We start from the raw sequence: 13926 nt of genomic DNA, 5'->3' as shown, positions 1-13926 counted from the left end.
AGATGTGATAAGTAGAGTTTAATTCGGGAGATGGTAACTCTTTAAAGAACCGCTCTCGTGGTTCCCCATATGAGTTCCTTGTTACATGATTAATTTAATTGGGTAACAATTAAATATAGTTAGTTGATTAGATAAATAACAGTCTTCAGATTAATGTTAAAGTCAAGTCACGCCAATACATAACATTATATACACACCTTTTATATTAATATACTGTCCATACTGTCTATACACACCATTATAAATATACAGGTGAAGTCAGAAGTTTACATACACCTTAGCCAAATACATTTAAACTCAGTTTTTCACAATTCCTGACATTAAATCCTAGTAAAAATTCCCTGTTTTAGGTCAGTTAGGATCACCACTTGATTTTAAGAATGTGAAATTTCAGAATAATAGTAGAGAGAATGATTTATTTCAGCTTTTATTTCTTTCATCACATTCCCAGTGGGTCAGAAGTTTACATACACTCAATTAGTATTTGGTAGCATTGCCTTTAAATTGTTTAACTTGGGTCAAACGTTTTGGGTAGCCTTCCACAAGCTTCCCACAATAAGTTTGGTGAATTTTGGCCCATTCCTCCTGACAGAGTTGGTGTAACTGAGTCAGGTTTGCAGGCCTCCTTGCTCGCTCACACTTTTTCAGTTCTGCACACACATTTTCGTTAGGATTGAGGTCAGGGCTTTGTGATGGCCATTCCAATACCTTGACTTTGTTGTCCTTAAGCCATTTTGCCACAACTTTGGAAGTATGCTTGGGGTCATTGTCCATTTGGAAGACCCATTTGCGACCGAGCTTTAACTTCCTGACTGATGTCTTGAAATGTTGCTTCAATATATCCACAAAATGTTCCTTCTCATGATGCCATCTATTTTGTGAAGTACACCAGTCCCTCCTGCAGCAAAGCACCCACACAACATGATGCTGCCACCCCTGTGCCTCACGGTTGGGATGGTGTTCTTCGGCTTGCAAGCCTCCCCCTTTTTCCTCCAAACATAACGATAGTCAGTTAAATTTTTGTTTCATCAGATCAGAATACATTTCTCCAAAAAATACGATCTTTGTCCCCATGTGCAGTTGCAAACCGTAGTCTGGCTTTTTTATGGCGGTTTTGGAGCAGTGGCTTCTTCCTTTCTGAGAGGCCTTTCAGGTTATGTCGATATAGGACTCGTTTTACTGTGGATATAGATACTTTTGTACCCGTTTCCTCCAGCATCTTCACAAGGTCCTTTACTGTTGTTCTCGGATTGATTTGCACTTTTCGCACCAAAGTACATTCATCTCTAGGAGACAGAACGCGTCTCCTTTCTGAGTGGTATGACGGCTGTGTGGTCCCATGGTGTTTATACCTGCGTACTATTGTTTGTACAGATGAATGCGATACCTTCAGTCATTTGGAAATTGCTCCCAAGGATGAACCAGACTTGTGGAGGTCTATAATTCGTTTTCTGAGGTCTTGGCTGTTTTCTTTTGATTTTCCCATGATGTCAAGCAAAGAGGCACTGAGTTTGAAGGTAGGCCTTGAAATACATCCACAGGTACACCTCCAATTGACTCAAATGATGTCAATTAGCCTAACAGAAGCTTCTAAAGCCATGACATCATTTTCTGGAATTTTCCAAGCTGTTTAAAGGCACAGTCAACTTAGTGTATGTAAACGTCTGACCCACTGGAATTGTGATACAGTGAGTTATAAGTGAAATAATCTGTCTGTAAACAATTGTTGGAAAAATGACTTGTGTCATGCACAAGGTAGATGTCCTAACCGACTTGCCAAAACTATAATTTGTTAACAAGACATTTGTGGAGTGGTTGAAAAACGAGTTTTAATGACTCCAACCTAAGTGGATGAAACTTCTGACTTCAACTGTGTGTATATTCAGGACTCTGACATTGCTGGTTTTGATATTTCAGATGTTTTAAAACTTTTTGGATAATATGTGTATTGTTGTTGTATTGCTGTGTGTATATTACTGTATTATTGTATCTGCAAATCTGTGTACGTGACCAATAAACTTTGATATGATTTGACTCTCAAACCCTTTTTATTCCCAAACATTTGTTCCATTTACCTCTGGTATTCACATAAGACTACAGAGCCAGCATAGACTCAGAGTAGGGAGGAGAAGCTAGGATCCAATTAGCAAAGAAGCTAAAAAATGTATTGGTGTGTGAGCATGTACTGTACTGTATACTATAAACTTAAAAATACCTTCAATGGCATGTAGATGAGTGCAGGTGAGGTATCCCACAACTCTCTGCTCCTGATGAGAGGTTCCCACCTGCACCTGTAGAGAATAGGGAGAGAAAAATAGGAAGTTATATATCTCTGACAACAAGCAGATTGGACAGTGAATTAGAAAACATTTAATACCACATAATATCATATATTAATGTAACCTTTACATCTACAGACCTACTTCTGTCTCGATGCTGCCCACTCTGGGGTGGAAGGTAGCCTAGTGGTTAACGCGCTGGGCCAGTAACCGAAAGGTTGTTGGATCAAATCCCTGAGCTGACAATGTAAAAATCTGTTGTTCTGCCCCTGAACGAGGCAGTTAACCTACTGTTCCTTAAGCCACTGTTCATAAATATGAATTTGTTCTTAACTGACATGCTTAGTTAAAATATATATATATTTTTAACTGTCCCCTTTCTAGCCTCCTTTCTGCTCCTCACTTTCTCTGTCATTGGCCCAATCCAAAAACAACCCTCCCTCCCCTCTCCAACACCCGTAACTCTGACATTGTCCTTGTTTGAAATCCCCTCAGTGGAGATAGTCTGTTCCTCACTGTTTCGATTTACAGGCCCGAATTGGCCATAGAAACACTGATGATCCTGGAATGAATGGAGAGGCTTTTACTGCAGATTACGCCGGGCCTGTGAGCCAGAGCCAAAAATGGTTATACTGAATGGATAGACTGATGCTTTTGAGTGTCAGGGGCGGTGGCCTACACAGTTGGGTGCAGGTAATAGGGATGGACTACAGTATTCGATTGAGTGGGTTTGAAATGTGCATTGTTTTGAAGTGTTACCTAGTGTCAGAAAATATCTATCTAAAGACCTTTCAGGACTTGTTCAATAGATCTCCTCTGTCATCAGGGCGATTGCAGGTTTGATTAGATTTGATTACAGTGTGCTCAAGCTCTCTGTTCAGTCACTGTGCAGTCATGCAATCACTGGATCGCAGTCTTGGCTTGGTCTCACCGACAAGGCCCTCATAGAAAACGCTTAGGACCACAGTAAAGCATTAGCCCAATTAGCTAGACTTTAAAATGAAATGCAAGGGCTACGTTTTAGACTACAACACAATACATTCTGTGACATTTTTTCCTCCGCAGAGATTTGGAGCCATCCACTGTCCACTTGGCCTGACACATGCACTGTACATTCCCTGACCCAGTCTGTATAGCAGGTCCCTTTCCAATTCTCTTACCCTCTGTTCCTGTTCCCCATTCTATTTCTCTCTCCTTTCACTTCTCTCTCTTTCTCTGCCTGTGTCCCTATGTATGAATATTTCAGAGGCTTATCCATGCTTGGGTAGCTGTGTGCTCTAAAACTGACAACAGGCCTGAAGGGAATCATGGTCATGTGTCTAGGACCCGCTTGTGTGTGGGTGCATGTGCGGGTGTGTGCACGCTGTTTGTGTTTGTGCTTTACATAGGCTACATGTTAGAAAATAAATAAATGATAATGATGATAATTAAAATCTGAATTCCTTGCATCTTGAGTAAACTAGTAGCAGGGTAAAAGTTCAATGTGAACTTTTTTCAACCACTCCACAAATTTCTTGTTAACAAACTATAGTTTTGGCAAGTTGGTTAGGACATCTACTTTGTGCATGACACAAGTCATTTTTCCAACAATTGTTTACAGACAGATTATTTCACTTATAATTCACTATCACAATTCCAGTGGGTCAAAAGTTTACATGCACTAAGTTGACTGTGCCTTTAAACAGCTTGGAAAATTCCAGAAAATTATGTCATGGCTTTAGAAGCTTCTGATACGCTAATTGACATCGTTTGAGTCGCTGTGGATGTATTTCAAGGCCTACCTTCAAACTCAGTGGCTCTTTGCTTGACATCATGGGAAAATCAAAAGAAATCAGCCAAGACCTCATAAAAAGAATTGTAGACCTCCACAAGTCTGGTTCATCCTTGGGAGCAATTTCCAAACGCCTGAAGGTACCACATTCATCTGTACAAACAATAGTACGCAAGTATAAACACCATGGGACCACGCAGCCGTTATACTGCTCAGGAAGGAGACACGTTCTGTCTCCTAGAGATGAACATACTTTGGTGCGAAAAGTGCAAATCAATCCCAAAACAACAGCAAAGGACCTTGTGAAGATGCTGGAGGAAACAGGTACACAAGTATCTACATCCACAGTAAAACGAGTCCTATATCAACATAACCTGAAAGGCCGCTCAGCAAGAAAGAAGCCACTGCTCTAAAACCGGCATAAAAAAGCCAAACTACGGTTTGTAACTGCACATGGGGACAAAGATCGTACTTTTTGGAGAAATGTCCTCTGGTCTGATGAAACAAAAATGGAACTGTTTGGCCATAATGGCCATCGTTATGTTTGGAGGAAAAAGGGGGAGGCTTGCAAGCCGAAGAACGCCATCCCAACCATGAAGCACGGGGGTGGCAGCATCATGTTGTGGGGGTGCTTTGCTGCAGGAGGGACTGGTGAACTTCACAAAATAGATGGCATCATGAGAAGGAAAATTATGTGGATATATTGAAGCAACATCTCAAGACATCAGTCAGGAAGTTAAAGCTTGGTCGCAAATGGGTCTTCCAAATGGACAATGACCCCAAGCATACTTCCAAAGTTGTGGCAAAATGGCTTAAAGACAACAAAGTCAAGGTATTGGAGTGGCCATCACAAAGCCCTGACCTCAATCCTAACGAAAACTTGTGGGCAGAACTAAAAAAGCCTGTGCAAGCAAGGAGGCCTACAAACCTGACTCAGTTACATCAACTCTGTCAGGAGGAATGGGCCAAAATTCAGCAAACTTATTGTGGGTAGCTTGTGGAAGGCTACCCGAAACGTTTAACCCAAGTTAAACAATTTAAAGGCATTAAATAAATCATTTTCTCCACTATTATTCTGACATTTCACATTCTTAAAATAAAGTGGTGATCCTAACTGACCTAAGGAAGGGAATTTTTACTAGGATTAAATGTCAGGAATTGTGAAAAACTGAGTTGAAATGTATTTGGCTAAGGTGTATGTACATTTCTGACTTCAACAGTATTATACAAAAGTATGTAGACAACCCTTCAAATTAGTGGATTCTGCTATGTCAGCCTCACCCGTTGCTGACAGGTGTATAAAATTGCATGGCACACAGCCATGCAATCTCCATAGACAAACATGACAGTAGAATGGCCTTACTGACGAGCTCAGTGACTTTCAACGTGGCATCATCATAGGATGCCACCTTTCCAACACGCCAGTTCGTCACATTTCTGCCCTGCTAGAGCTGCCCCGGGAAACTATAAGCGCTCTTATTGTGAAGTGGGAATGTCTAGGAGCAGCAACGGCTCAGCCGCGAAGTGATAGGCCACACAAGCTCACAGAACGGGAGCGTTGTGTGCTGAAGCGCGTAGCATGTAAAAATCGTCTGTCCTCGGTTGCAACACTCACTACCGAGTTCCAAACTGCCTCTGGAAGCAACGTCAGCACAAGAAATGTTTGTCGGGAGCTTCATAAATGGGTTTCAATGGCCGAGCAGACGCACACAAGCCTAAGATCACCATGCGCAATACCAAGTGTCGGCTGGAGTGGTGTAAAGCTCACCGCCATTGGACTCTGGAGCAGTGGAAATGCGTTCTCTGGAGTGATGAATCTCGCTATACCATCTGGCAGTCCGACGGACTAATCTGGGTTGGCAGATGCCAGGAGAACTCTACCTGCCCCAATGCATAGTGCCAACTGTAAAGTTTGGTGGAGGAGGAATAATGGTCTGGGGCTGTTTTTCATGGTTCAGGCCCCTTAGTTCCAGTAAAGGGAAATCTTAACGCTACAGTATACAATGACATTCTAGACAATTCTGTGTTTCTAACTTTGTGGAAACAGTTTGGGGAAGGCCCTTTCCTGTTTCAGCATGACAATTCCCCTGTGCACAAAGTGAGTTCCATACAGAAATGGTTTGTTGAGAACAGTGTGGAAGAACTTGACTGGCCTGCTCAAAGCCCTGACCTCAACCCCATCGAACACCTTTGGGATGAATTGGAAAGCCGACTGCGAGTCAGGCTTAATCGCCCAACATCAGGTCCCGACCTCACTAATGCTCTTGTGGTTGAATCGAAGAAAGTCCCCACAGCAAAGTTCCAACATCTAGTGGAAAGCCTTCCCAGAAGAGCGGAGGCTGTTAATAGCAGCAGACGGGGGACCAACTCCATGTTACTGCTCATGATTTTGGAATGAGATGTTCGACGAGCAGGTGTCCAGATACCTTTGGTCATGTAGTTTATGTGACCCACTTTAAATTCTCCTGCAACCAGACCTTTTTCTCTCTCAGCACGGAGGCTAGAGAGAGGAGCCAAGACCTCTACTGTACCCCATTACTGTGTCCAATGCTTAAATAGACTTTCACATCGACGCAGGCAGAGTAAAAGCAAGTCCCTTTATCCCAGGAAGGAAGGTAATTTATATCAACAAATGGAGTCGACCTCAGCACTGAAAGGAGTTCTTGGTCATTAAAAGCAAAGGGAGAAGCTAAGGTTTATTTCTTTCATTGATTTCCATTCAATGTGTTCTTTGAGTGGGCCTGTTTTAAGGTTCTCTCAGTAATGTATTCAAACTCCACACAAACAGGCACAAGCATGCACAAAGATGCACGCTCTCTCGCACGCATGCACACACACTCACTCACACACTCCTCCTTCAACCTTGCACTTTGTGGTTTTAAATAATAATAAGAGGGATAAATGTTGAGACCGAAAGGCTTTAATTACTGGGTTGCTCTTCAGGGAGACATTTTTAATTAATTGTGTATCTCTACACACCCTCCCTCCCTCCCTCCCTTCCTCCCTCCCTCCCTCCCTCCCTCCCTCCCTCCCTCCCTGTATCTCCCTCTCTCTCCCTCCCTCCCTCCCTCTCCCTCACTCCCTCCCTCCCTCCCTGTATCTCCCTCTCTCTCCCTCTCCCTCCCTCCCTCCCTCCCTCCCTCCCTCCCTCCCTGTATCTCCCTCCCTCCCTGTATCTCTTCCTCCCTTTCACCCTTCTTCCCTTTGCCTCCGGACCTCATGTCTTTGTAATGTCTGAGTTTGTCACTTTGTATTGCAAATTAAATCTGCCACTTACATTGCTAAGAACGTACATTGTTAGAGGAAAATTACCATGTGGTTTGATAATGTTTGTTTGGTCACAAGACTCCCAATCTTGCAGAGAAAGACCACTTGGATACATAATTCTTTCTAAAGCCTACTAGTCTGTGGGGTCAAGCTGCACGAGGACCCTGAAGCTAAGGGTCAGTCCTACATGAGCTCTGGAGAGAGTGAGATGATGACCCAGAATGACCCTACGGAGGAGGGAGGCACATAGAGGCAAAGCCATAGGAGCTTGTTATCTGAATCAATAAGCAGCAGGTGGGAGGTATCAAACATAGTTGTCAGAGTGGTGGAACTAAAAGGTGCATACAGAACTTATCAGGCTTGTTGTCAGCCTCCCATCATCACCTTCAGGCTGAGAACTGTTGAACTGCCCAGCAGGACCTGGAGCCCAGCCAGAACCAGGGATGCATCCCAAATGGCACCAAGGGAATAGGCTGCCATTTGGGACACAACCCCACAACCCCAGACACAGCACCAGCCAGACAGCCCCAGCTACACAACTACAGCCCCAGCTACACAACTACAGCTCCAGCTACACAACTACACTCCCAGTTACACAACTACAGCCACACAGTCCTAGCCCCAGCCACACAGCCCTAGCCCTAGCCCCAGCCACACAGCCCTATCCCCAGTCACACAGCCCTAGCCCCAGCCACACTGCCCTAGCCCCAGCCACACTGCCCTAGCCCCAGCCACACAACCCTAGCCCCAGCCACACAGCCCTAGTCCCAGCCACACAACTCTAGCCCCAGCCACACAGCCCTAGCCCCAGCCCTACAACCCTAGACCCAGCCACACAGCCCTAGCCCCAGCCCTAGCCCCAGCCACACAGCCCTAACCCCAGCCATATAGCCCCAACCTCTGTCATCAGTCTCCCCAATGGAGCCTCGTCAGTCACCTGCAGCTCATGGCATGGCGCTGCCACACCAGAAAACGACTGAAGCTCACTGGTGAAAATGGGTTAGACTAGCTAAATATGACTTAATTCATGTTCTGAAATAGCAGCGGTCTGTAGTTCTGGAGCAACTCGAAAGCCTGTAAACAGCTATAACAGAAGATTATCCTTAAAAATATTAAATATTCTACAATTTGTTCCTGTTGCCCTGTGCTAATTCACATTTGAACCCCTTGTTTTAGGACTTAATAAATACTGTCACAGTATAAATAGACAGCCCACAAAATTAGAATCAAAGACATGCTGTAGGCTAGATATGTGAATAGCATCGTAGAATAATAGTGAAGACATCAAAACTATGAAATATCACATATGGAATCATGTAGTAACCCAAAAAATGTTTTTTTTTATATTTGAGCTGGTTTGGCATTCTCTAAACCAGCTTCACCTGGAATGTTTTTCCAACAGTCTTGAAGGAGTTCCCACATATGCTGAGCACTTGCTGGCTGCTTTTCCTTCACTCTGCAGGCCAACTCATCCCAAACCATCTCAATTTGGTTGAGGTCGGGTGATTGTGTAGGCCAGGTCATCTGATGCAGCACTCCATCACTCTCCTTCTTGGTCAAATAGCAATTACACAGCCTGGAGGTGTGTTGGGTCATTGTCCTGTTGAAAAACAAATGATAGTCCCACTATGCGCAAACCAGATGGGATGGCGTATCGCTGTAGAATGCTGTGGTAGCCATGCTAGTTAAGTGCGCCTTGAATTCTAAATAAATCACAGACAGTGTCACCAGCAAAGCACCCCCACATCATCACACCTCCTCCTCCATGCCTCATGGTGGGAACAACACATGCAGAGATCATCCGTTCACCTATTCTGCGTCTCACAAAGACATGGCGGTTTGAACCAAAAATCTCCAATTTGGACTCATCAGACCAAACGACAGATTTCCACCGGTCATTGCTCATGTTTCTTGGCCCAAGCAAGTCTCTTTTCTTATTGGTGTCCTTTCACACTGGTTTCTTTGCAGCAATTCGACCATGAAGGCAATTATTCATGCAGTCTCCCCTGAACAGTTGATGTTGACATGTGTCTGTTACTTGACTCTGTGAAGCATTTATTTGGGCTGCAATTTCTGAGGCTGGGAACTCTAATGAACTTATTCTCTGCAGCAGAAGTAACTCTGGGTCTTCCTTTACTGTGGTGGTCCTCATGAGAGCCTGTTTCATCATAGGGCTTGATGGTTTTTGCGACTGCACTTGAAGAAAATGTCAAAGTTCTTGACATTTTCCCGCATTGACTGACCTTTATGTCTTAAAGTAATGATGGACTGTCATTTATCTTTGCTCATTTGAGCTGTTCTTGCCATAATATGGATTTGGTATTTTACCAAATAGGGCTATCTTCTGTATACCACCCCTACCTTGTCACAACACAACTGATTGGCTCCAACGCATTAAGAAGGAAAGATATTCCACAAATTATGGCACACAAATATTCCACAAATTAAGGCACACCTGTTAATTAAAATGCATTCCAGGTGGATACTCCATGAAGCTGGTTGAGAGAATGCCAAGAGTGTGCAAAGCTGTCATCAAGGCAAAGGGTGGCTACTTTGAAGAATCTCAAATCTCAAATATAAAATATATTTTGATTTGTTTAACACTTTTTTGGTTACTACATGATTCCATATGTGTAATTTCCTAGTTTTGATGTCTTCACTATTATTCTACAATGTAGAAAATAGTAAAAATAAAGAAAAACCCTTGAATGAGTGGGTATGTCCAAACTTTTGACAGGTAGTGTATCTTCAACCCTAAAATGAAAAATAAGGTCTACAGTTGTGTATTATTTAATTTGAGACTGAATAAAAAAAGGGCATTTATTATTTCCTGGTCTCTGCAAAAAATTGCAAGAGAGATTTTCAACTTTCAATTACCCCTAAGCCAAGGGTACAGGGAACTATGCCTAAATAATTCAACTTCGTTGTGTTCACAAAGTTTCTGCAACAGTAAGATTGAATATATCTGTCTAACAACAGTGGAAACACATCCAACCTCAAAAAGCAGCCAGATGTGAGGATGCAGCCTGGAGGACATTTAGCTCCTTTACCAATGATCTGGTCCAATAAGAGGCAGTAACTTATTGTTAACACTCAAAGTGTTACCCTAATTATGATCATTCATTCAGCCTTTTACACATTTACAGCACTTGCCAATGCTATCATTAGGAGAGAGAGAAAAAACACCTAACCTTGACAAAGAGAGCTCCTTTGGCTGCTAGGGCATCTTCCCCTCGCCCGTTAGGGTAGCACTCATAGTGGGCGTCCAGGATGGGGTAGCGGCTGACCAGCATAACGCCACTGTTGAGGAACTTGAAGCGGGAGCAGCAGCCCTTCCAGGCGTAGCGGCCCACATCACTCAGGATGTAGGGGAAGTAGTGGTGCAGCTGCCGCCTCAGCCTGGATGTGGCCCGGTGGTCAAACACTTCCTGCAGACACAGGAAGTCCAGGTTGGCAGGGAAGAAGGCCGAGATCTCGTGGTCGATGCCGTCGTCGCCTTGGCGCCGCTTGCGGCCGCTGTGCTTCTTGAACATGGAGGTGCGGTGGGACAGGGTGTTGTTAGAAGGCACCCCCCCTGTCAGGCTCTCCCCGTCACCCTCGCCTTGGTGGTTTCCTGTCTCAGCCTCTGGGGCGTCTGGCTCTGGGGCACTGATACTGATCTGGACCCCAGAGGCGTGCAAGGGGCAGTCTGGGGAGTTCTGGGCCACTGTGGTGTGAACACGGCAGTCAGAGCTGTTATAGGCACCAGCAGTGTGAAGCGGGCACTCTGGTGTGTTCTCTCCACCAGCTACGTGGACGGGACAATCTGAGGAGCTCTGGTCCCCTGTTGGGTGTATGCGGCAGTCGTCACCAGCGGTGGGTATGGGGCAGTCTGCACCGGCAGTGTGTATTGGGCAGTCTGCACTAGCATTGTGTACAGGGCACTCGGTGAGGGGTTCGGACTCGGCTGTATTGTCAGGCCGCTGGTCCAGTGAGGAGGTGCGTGGGAACCCCGTGACCAGGCTGCTGAAGGAGACGGCGCTGATGGAGGTGTTGGTGGGGGAGTCGATGTATATCTTGATCTGTGGCCGGCTGGCCCCGTTACGGATGCGCTTTCCCACCTCGCGGGCACGGCGCTGGGTCTCAGACAGGTTGTTGAAGCGTGCCAGGGAGTCTGGCAGTAGGCACACGTTGGCACTGCCGAAGCAGAAGCTGCGGCCTTGCGGCCTCCAGTCGGCCAGTGATGCCGCGCCCCCCTGCTCGGCCTGGTGCTTGTTCGGGCGGCGGTGGGTGTAGAGATAGGGATGGCGGGCCGCCTGCAGGGGAGCCCACAGCAGAAATCCCAGCAGAGCGAAGGGCAGCGAGGCCAGGAGGAGCAGCAGGTAGAGCGGAGTGGACACTAGCACATACAGCGTCACAAAGGAGCAGGGGTCCTGGGAGCGCCGGCGCTTTTCCAGAGAGGTGGCCACACAGGAGGCTAGCAGGCGGTCCAGCAGCCAGTAGCAAGGGAAGATGAAGCCCCATGACAGGCTAGTGAGGCACCGCAGGAAGGCACTGGAGTAGGGAGAGGTGTGGAGGACCATCTCCTCTCTGGCTCACATAAAACACTCTCACACTAAAATCAATGGAAAACAAACTTGACTCAAATCTACCCTCCCCCTGGGTGGAGAAATGAACACTACATGGTTCCCATCGCTTTCACCAGCAGGCTCCGCAGCTATTTGCCTGATGACAGGAGGCTCCTTCACCCTCCCCCTCCCCTCACCACAGTGGCCCTCCAATGGAGGAATGAGGAACTAGAGTCTCTGGGTGGAGATCATCTTGATGACGTAGAACTAGCTGCTGTAGTCAGAAGGAATCCATGGACACCATGAAGGCGGATCTATGAAGAAGTGAATCTCAGTACCATCTCAGCTTCAGAACCTGCCGAGAGGAGAGGGAGGACAGAAGGATAGAGGGAGAGAGAGAGTCGAAGAGAGAGAGAGGGAGAAAAAAGGGAAGGGGCATCAGCTGTGCAATGACTCACTGAGATGAAAATGTGTGGTCAGCAAAATGGGCCTTGTTCATTTCCCTAATGTCCCCCAATGGTTAGAAATACTGCATCACAGGTGATACACAGTTTCTGATAGGCTTGTGTGAATCTCCGTGTGTTTAAACAGTCAAAATGAGACTTGTTTTTAACATAACACAACAAAAACACCAAATGGTTTTAGTGCCAAAACATGGTTAATAAATCTGCAGAATTCATAGCAAATAACACTGCTGTAAACGATAATCAGACACAGGACGCACTCAGTGGGGTAACCTTATATAAATATAGGGTTGAGTGGAAAGTGAAGCAATGCACACAATATAAATAAATCATGAATTGTTAATTCATGAATTGAAACACTAAAGGGCCACTGGCCTTAGCCTAACCCCAGAGCCACCAAACCATATTCAGCACAGCAACAGCAATATGACTCTAGACTGTGTGCCACCGCGACCCTGGGGCAAGACTGTGTCACAAACACTGTATAAACGGCCATTATGTATGCTGCTCTGAATCGATCAGGATCATATGAAAATGTCATTGTTTTACGAAACAGAAAGAATAGCACAGCTGCTGTCACTGAATTATGCTGTCCCTGTCAATGGATTATAAAGTCCCTGTCAATGGACTATGCAGTCAATGGACTATGCAGTCCCTGTCAATGGATTATAAAGTCCCTGTCAATGGACTTTTTAGGATAACAAAGCAGTTAGTGAGTCCTTTTAGGACTGATGCCAAATAAACTTTCAATGGATCAGAAATATATTGATGCTACTAGCTCCCTTATTAAGATCACCTCATCATCCATCTCGTACATCAAAGCCTGTTACAAGATTATAGACCATCTCTGGTTACATGGTGTCTCATCATGTGTAATGTCACTGTTTGTCACCACTATGATTAATGCCAAACTTTCTATCATGTTGTGGAACGTCACGCTCTATGTCATCAGGGACAGATAGTGCCCAGAGCAGGCCCTGGCTGTGTCTCAAATCACACCCTATTCCCTAAATAGTGCGCTACTTTTGACCAGGGCCCTTATCTGTCCCTGATGACATACAGCATGACGTAGTGCGCTATATAGGGAAAAGGGTGCCATTTGGGATGCAGCCCCTGTGTCTGTCTGTCTATCTGCTAAATGAGGAGTATGCCCAGGGTGGCTGCACACTAACTGCATCTGTCTCTGGACCTCTGACCATGACTATGTTGAAATGGAGTTCAGGCAGCACCCGGGGCTGTTTGTGACCTTCTCCTCTGGGCTGAAATGGCAGTGGGGACAACTGTGAATAGGTTTTGCGCCGATGAGAAGCCATTTCAATGTGAACTTTTCTTAGCTGTCTTGACACGCTCATTTCCTTTTCAATGTGAAACTGTCAGTGTTTGTTGGAATGAAGCCATAATAATGGTGATCTATTCTATCTTCAATATAGAGAATGTGCCACTTCATTTTACAAGATAATTATGTATATACAACGCTATACAACAATATGAGCAATATTTATCTGGAAGATACTGTATTTTTAAAACTGTACAGGTTTTGTTGGCTAGATAGATCATCTTGGTATCTTGATGTCCGGATGACAGCAAGATAGCTCTCA

The 13926-nt window shown here is 45.1% G+C and overlaps 1 protein-coding gene across 2 annotated transcripts in view; it reads right to left on the bottom strand.

Moving 5' to 3' along the window:
- smpd3 (sphingomyelin phosphodiesterase 3) overlaps window positions 1-13926 on the bottom strand; it is a 36291-nt gene that overhangs the window by 7933 nt on the left and 14432 nt on the right. For both annotated transcript variants that reach the window (XM_014124358.2, XM_014124359.2), the window contains exons 2-3: window positions 10509-12219; window positions 2216-2291 (exon numbers count right to left, since the gene is read on the bottom strand). In XM_014124358.2, the coding sequence (XP_013979833.1) occupies window positions 2216-2291; window positions 10509-11879 (1447 nt within the window). In that variant the 5' untranslated portion in view covers window positions 11880-12219. The remainder of the gene's footprint in view (window positions 1-2215; window positions 2292-10508; window positions 12220-13926) is intronic.

The sequence above is a fragment of the Salmo salar genome, chromosome ssa10, assembly GCF_905237065.1.
Source record: "Salmo salar chromosome ssa10, Ssal_v3.1, whole genome shotgun sequence".
NCBI classification, from domain to species: domain Eukaryota; kingdom Metazoa; phylum Chordata; class Actinopteri; order Salmoniformes; family Salmonidae; genus Salmo; species Salmo salar.
Note: the sequence above shows the minus strand (reverse complement) of the source record. Positions and strands in the feature narration are given on the sequence as shown.